Source organism: Macadamia integrifolia, chromosome 4 (genome assembly GCF_013358625.1).
Source record: "Macadamia integrifolia cultivar HAES 741 chromosome 4, SCU_Mint_v3, whole genome shotgun sequence".
Taxonomy (NCBI): Eukaryota; Viridiplantae; Streptophyta; class Magnoliopsida; order Proteales; family Proteaceae; genus Macadamia; species Macadamia integrifolia.
This window is the reverse complement of record NC_056560.1, coordinates 16067818-16074166: the sequence shown is the minus strand read 5'-3', so window position 1 is coordinate 16074166 and position 6349 is coordinate 16067818. Positions and strand designations below refer to the sequence as shown.

General features: G+C 35.2%; 1 protein-coding gene across 2 annotated transcripts in view; it reads right to left on the bottom strand.

Moving 5' to 3' along the window:
* Positions 1 to 1681: 1681 nt before the first annotated feature.
* The window catches only part of LOC122075329 (ribulose-phosphate 3-epimerase, chloroplastic), a 7527-nt gene continuing 2859 nt past the window's right edge, over positions 1682 to 6349 (bottom strand). The window contains exons 5-10 of one of the 2 annotated variants that reach the window (XM_042640321.1): positions 6216 to 6294; positions 5281 to 5390; positions 5112 to 5168; positions 4593 to 4662; positions 4260 to 4372; positions 1682 to 2006 (exon numbers count right to left, since the gene is read on the bottom strand). In XM_042640321.1, coding sequence (XP_042496255.1) covers positions 4323 to 4372; positions 4593 to 4662; positions 5112 to 5168; positions 5281 to 5390; positions 6216 to 6294 — 366 coding nt within the window. In that variant the 3' untranslated portion in view covers positions 1682 to 2006; positions 4260 to 4322. Of the gene's footprint in view, positions 2072 to 4259; positions 4373 to 4592; positions 4663 to 5111; positions 5169 to 5280; positions 5391 to 6215; positions 6295 to 6349 lie in introns of both variants that reach the window. The other variant, XM_042640320.1, reaches the window with a different exon arrangement.

Here is a 6349-nt window from a genome sequence, read left to right as displayed (position 1 = left end):
AAAAAAAAAAAAAAAAAAAGAAGTTGAAACCTTCATAAAACTTGAACATAAGAATATCATCACATTTATTAATGAAACGGTTCAATTCCAAATTTTAACAGGATTGTTTTGCGATGATTCCTGATTCTAGTCCGAAAATTGACTCCTTTGGTAGGATGGTTCTGGGACAGCTTTCAATATAGTTTTGTTTCTATGAGTTTAGTGATGACACTAAAACCATACATGGGCGTGTTTATTTGGCCATCATTAATTATCATTTTGAGAAGTTTACATATAATATTAGAGAGTTTGAATAGGTAAAATAATGAAATTCATCATGATCTGATACTATAATTTGCTTTCTAAAGTAAGGGACACCTAATCTCATGATAGTAAAAAGATTTACTTCACTAATAATCTCTTCAGCATTTGTGGGGAGGCCCTTGCTCTCCATATGGCTATAAATGCAGCTCGTTATGTTGGTTACCACTGTGTTGTTTTCCACAAAAACTGCCTTGCACTGATTAGATGTTTGATACTTGAAATGTACCTTCATCTATTGAGATTCCTACAATTATCCAAGACATAAAGATCCTCCAAGCAAGGTTTGATTTTTAATGTTTCCGTTATGTATATATGGCGGAGAATGTTTTAGTCCATTCTATTTCTAAATGGGCGGTTGATTACCCTTATAAGGGTCTTGGGGTATCCTCTTTTCCTAAGAATTTGTTGGATGAACTAAAGAGAAAGAGAAGAGAGTAGAGGCCCCTTTAGGGAGGGCATGCTATGCTATATAAATCAATCACTCTACAAGAAATCTGTTTATAATAGTTTCAAAGAAAGATAAGATAGTTACAGTCAGTGAGTCGAACTGATTCTTGCAATTGTGATCAGTCTCGCTACCTCTTTAGTTGCCGCCCCCTATCTCTAATGCTACCAATACTATTTTGAAAGCCAACCACTACATAGGAGCGATAGCGAAGCCAAGCCGTATAAAGGCAAGCAGCCCTTATAGCAATAGCAATCGGCCTACTTATAGCCCTATTTTTCTTTTCTTATTGTTCTACAGTTGTTGCCCCTTGGGGCTTATCAGTTTTTTGCCCCCTTAGGAGCTTTTTGCCAAAAAAAAAAGAAGAAAAGAAGAACCCCTCTTGGTTGTGCAGTCTAGAAATCCCTTCAAATTGGAAGAATATTTCATCTTTAAGAAGAAAAAGTGTTTAAGTTCAGTCACATGAAAGAGGACACACACACACATTCACCTTCAAGCAGGAAAGGAAAAGAATTAGGTCTTTCACATAAAGGACACACAAGTTAGAAAAGTGATTCATAATATTTAGGGAGAGCCGGAGAGGTTTTAGACTGTCAATAAAACAAAGGAATCAATGGTCGGTAACCTAGTTTTTCCATGCCGGAAGTCGATTGAGACTGAAAATTTGTGGATAAGTAGACCTCAAGTTCCCTTAAACAAGTAAAGTTCCACTTTAGATGGAGTTGGCCACTGAACAAAAGAAACCATTGAATGACAAATCTTGGGCTCTGATAAGGATGCACAAGACTACCATAAGATGCATGGACATAAAGTCTCTTCATTTCTTTGTTATTGAAGACTTTAAGCTTTTAAGGCCTACATGGAACTCGGATTCTCTGCTATGTAGAGGGTTGACTTAGCAGTCCATCTAATAGGGTTAAGGAACCATCCAGATTTAGTACACGAAATCAAATTCCTTCAATTCAATATATGAAATAATTAAAGAACACAATATTCGTAGCAACTCCATATCATTCTAACAATCTTGCAAAAACACAATCTGACAGTCAAAAATACAAAGATGCAGGTTTAGGAACTGCCCAAGACATCAATTGGACAAATAACCAGTCAATAAGAGATGTAATGAAAAATTCCTTTTAAATTATGACTACCCTATACAAGATATGCTACAATAACCCGAGCCAATGCGAATTCTGGTTATCAGAGACTTCTCCGCCTCTTTATTTTACAGGTCACCGCAGATCTTTAACATAAGTACCTGTACAGCTGATGCCAATTAGATAAAAGTAATGCCATTTATTTGGTCTTGTGCAATATTTTTATCTGCAGAGATGAAGAGAAACTACCATCACATTAGCTAATATAGAAGATGGAACCATAGCAATGTTTACAATTACAAGTGTGCAGGAAAACCTACGCGTAATTTAAAAGAATAAATAACAAATGAATTTATGCATCAGTAGCCAGCCTCATGAAAGCTTATCAAGATAATGCAAAATTCCTATTAGCAGAAATTGGTGACGATTTTTTGAGAATAAATATGATTATTTAAAAATTCCATGAATATATATTTCAGAAGGAATGAGATAAGTGGTCTCCTAGTAGCAATTAAAGTTGACACTACGTTTTTTTAATTTGTGTAGTTTTTCAAAACCTAGATTACTTGCCAAATAAATTAATTCAAAGTTCCGGCTTAAAGTTGTCCCATTCTCTTCGCATGATATTGACATTTAAGAAAATAGATACGACCAAGGAATTTTGGTTGAATCTAGAGTTGTGGGAATTGCCTGACTCAGCCAGCAGAAACTTTTGAACCCATCTTTGATTCTAACATGTTGAAAATGCCAGTGGAGCATTCAACTGGACAGCTGACCAATTGGGCAGCAGGAACATGTTTACACATACCAAAACAGCTCACCCCTGTGCTAAAACTTTTGCAGTGTCTCAGTATATCAAAACACTAACAATGTATAAAAGAGTCCTAGAAAAATCTATTTGACACAGCCCTGTCCATCCTATTGACTAAGTGAGCAGTGACTCTGCCTCATTCATAGGTTGGTGGACGGACGAGATTTCAGAACATAGGTGCAAGAGTTTCTCAGATCGAAAAGGGCCAATAGACTTTTTCTCTGAACTTCAAAAAATGTTAGCTAGACATGATCAACATGTGCAGTCAACTCTAGAAAATATATGTTCACAAATTTATTATAATGTTTAGAGTTATTATGTTTTAAAAACGCTTTTCATAATGTTATTCATAATATTTTTGTTAGAAAGAATAAAATTCATCAAATGATCATATCTTCATATTGTACTAAATTTTTATCCTAATCATCGAAACTTTGACTCTAATTTTTCATTTAATAATATCTAAAGAACATAATTTTCACAATTCCGACATCTGAACCAACTCCCACATTTTTTCCTCCTCTAAAAGGTTATTTCTTTCAAAACTTAGTTGACCACAATTTAAAAGGAAGACTTTGGCATAGGGATACTCTCTTCGATCTTTTCTTTTAAGCATTATTTTGAGAATGTCAACCAAAACTTGTTTGGAAAAAAGGGGGGGGGGGTTGGCTGCTTTGTGTAGAGCAGAGAATTATGCGGTCCGCAAACTTCTACTGCCATGTAGCAGGATGATGTGGCTGAAATTTTGTGGACAATTAAATTCCAAGGTCCTCCCGTCACATGTCAAGTTTCAGCCCAAATGAAATTGGCCAAGTGGAAAAATAGAGCTTTAAAAAATCCAGGGCTATGGTAGGGTGCAGGCCAAAATAAAAAAGGCTGAAAAATAAAAGGGTGCATGGACATATATGGGTAGGTATATGATTGAATTTAAGTTAAGAAATTTGACACATGGCCAATCCAGAGCATTTTCTAGATATCCAACAGGCAGAATTGCCACATCACCCTTTCACATAGTACAACTATGTGGGCAGACCACGAAAGGTTTTCTACTGTGTAGAATCTGTAGATCAAACAGAAAACCTTTTGCCAAAAAATAAACATTATATATTTAATTTTCACAATATCTTGTAATTCAAAAAATAGCCATCACCTGCATATCATCAAAATTATTTAATATTAATAATATTTCCTTAGACAATTCAGGAATCCCCTTCAAAAGAACAATCCTGCAGTTAATCTTTCACCAAGATTGCAAATCATACATATGAAAATCTCACATACAAACAAGTCCAATAATGTAACAATGAAAGTTTTCCTTCACACGAAAAAACCTCATTGTTTTAAGAAGCATGATTAATGTTTAACACATCCATAGTACCAACAAAGTGATTTATTCCCCTTTTTTTTTTTCTTCTTTTTCTACAAATGTTAAACATCCATTTACAGGACAATTTCATGCATACCTACAAAAGGCATTATTTTTACTCTACCCATTTATTCTACAAGAACTGAATAAGAAGAAAACTTGATTTATTGCAAAACTGAAGGCATACTTCCCAAAATTCATTGAAATTATGAATATATGAACAAGGACGACACTTACATGGAAGCAAAGAGCCACATTACGCACTGACTTGACTCATAGTTTTTTGGATCTGTTCAAACTTTATACTGCAACTGCTACAGGCCTTTTGCTGGTCTTTATTCCTTTTATAGCTGCAATACAGTTAAAATAGATGTCAAAACACTTTCATGTATGTAGAGTTCCATATGTGCCATTAGATGTCAAAACACTTTCATGTATGAATAGTTCGATGTGCGCCTTCACTTTGATATTAATGAAAATAATCAAGCAAGAAATCTCTCAAGCAACATTCCAGTAGGAATAATTTTATCAAAGAAAGAATAAGTTTCAGTGGGAATAATGGGTCCATACCTTCAGCATAATTTTTAGCTTTAAAGACAGCAGAACCAGCAACCAAAGCATTGGCTCCAGCTTCAATGACCTGCCAGCAGATTATAAGTGCAGATGAACAAAAGTAGATCATAACCAAAAGCACAATCTCTGAAATAAGTACCAATATATAGTGTTAGAATTTTTTTGTAAAGTGTGTGCATGTAAGAGGAACAGATTTTATTAATGAAAAAAAATGATTGTACAACCCAAACAGGTCAATTGTACAACATCAAAGTCCAGAAGAGAGCAAAAACAAGGTCAAAACAATTTGTAGACACAATACATAGAACTTCTGTTCTTTCTATCCATTTGAGAAATCAGTATCCATATTGTGGAACAATTAAAAGATGTATTAGAACTAGGCCAAGCCACCTCTAAATCTTCGTTCTTAGATCCTCATATAAATTTTGGTCTCTCTCTCTCTCTCCCCCTGGTGTGCATATGAGTGTGTGTTGCCACTTGACACTGAGAAAAAAGGACAGATTTTAAATGAGTTACCTTATATGCATTTTCTGGACCAACTCCACCATCAACTTCAATCCATGGGTTCACGCCCTGCATAAGAAAGTAGGCAAATATTTAAAATGACAAGTTACTTCTGTTCATATGCTGGAATTCCATGTCAAAAACTGGAATCATGACAAGGGAAATTCATATCTCCTAGTACCTTCTCAGCACACATTCTTCTCAAGTCAGAGATTTTCTTTACTTGGCTCTCAATAAAGCCCTGTCCACCAAATCCAGGGTTGACTGACATAATCAAGACCAGATCAACCACTGCACATGCAGAGTAGACAACATGGTTAACTCCATACACATTGACTAAATAAATCCCAAACGTAGCCAGGTCTTTAAAACATCATATTAGCAAAGATAATAAAATAAACATTTTTACAGTGACTTTGGACAATGTAAATAAGAGTTACAACCTAAATCAATGTTTATGTAAATAATCTCTTAGGCTTATTTATTTCGGTTGTACAGGGGTGGCTGGACGAAAAAATCACTTAATAACCCATTTTAGAAACTAAATGAAAATTCACCTAAAGCTAGTTTGACGTTCTACCTTCAAAATTTAGCTTACTTTACTGATGATACTATTCTGGTGCCACTAGGAATGACACTGGAAAAAGGACATTCACCCTATTGAATCTAATGCTAGAATAATCGTTTCCACACTCTCATCATGCCTGCAGACTTCCAAATTCCTGATCTTGACTGTTTAGTCCCTGACTATCATCTCTTTCATCTTTCGTCAGTTTCCCACAAATGTATTCGATACTTGATGTTACTGTGCCTAAACAGCTTGCTTTCACTTCAGAAATGTAGTAGAAAAGCAATATAAAATTAGCAGAATTGTAGAATGCATGCTGGACTCTCAGGCACTTTTTGTTCCAGAAAAGGCTAAAGGCAGTTATCACAAACTAAGCACAAAAAATATGGAGCATAATACTCAATGGAATCTTAACCAGAAAAGAACATCAAAGTTTTTGGAAGAAGCTTTGCAAAGAGGTAACGTCCATTTACCTACAAATTATTAAAGGCACTTCCAGACTGACACTATAAATAAATCTTAGCATCAACTTTATACTCTAATATTACCTTCAAGTACATATTCTATGGCCGTTAGAGGGGTACCAGGGTTTAGAACGACTCCAGCTTTAGCTCCCAGACTCTTAATCTGAATCATAAGAAGCACGTGCATGTGTGTAAAGAATATTCATAGAGGGGGGGGG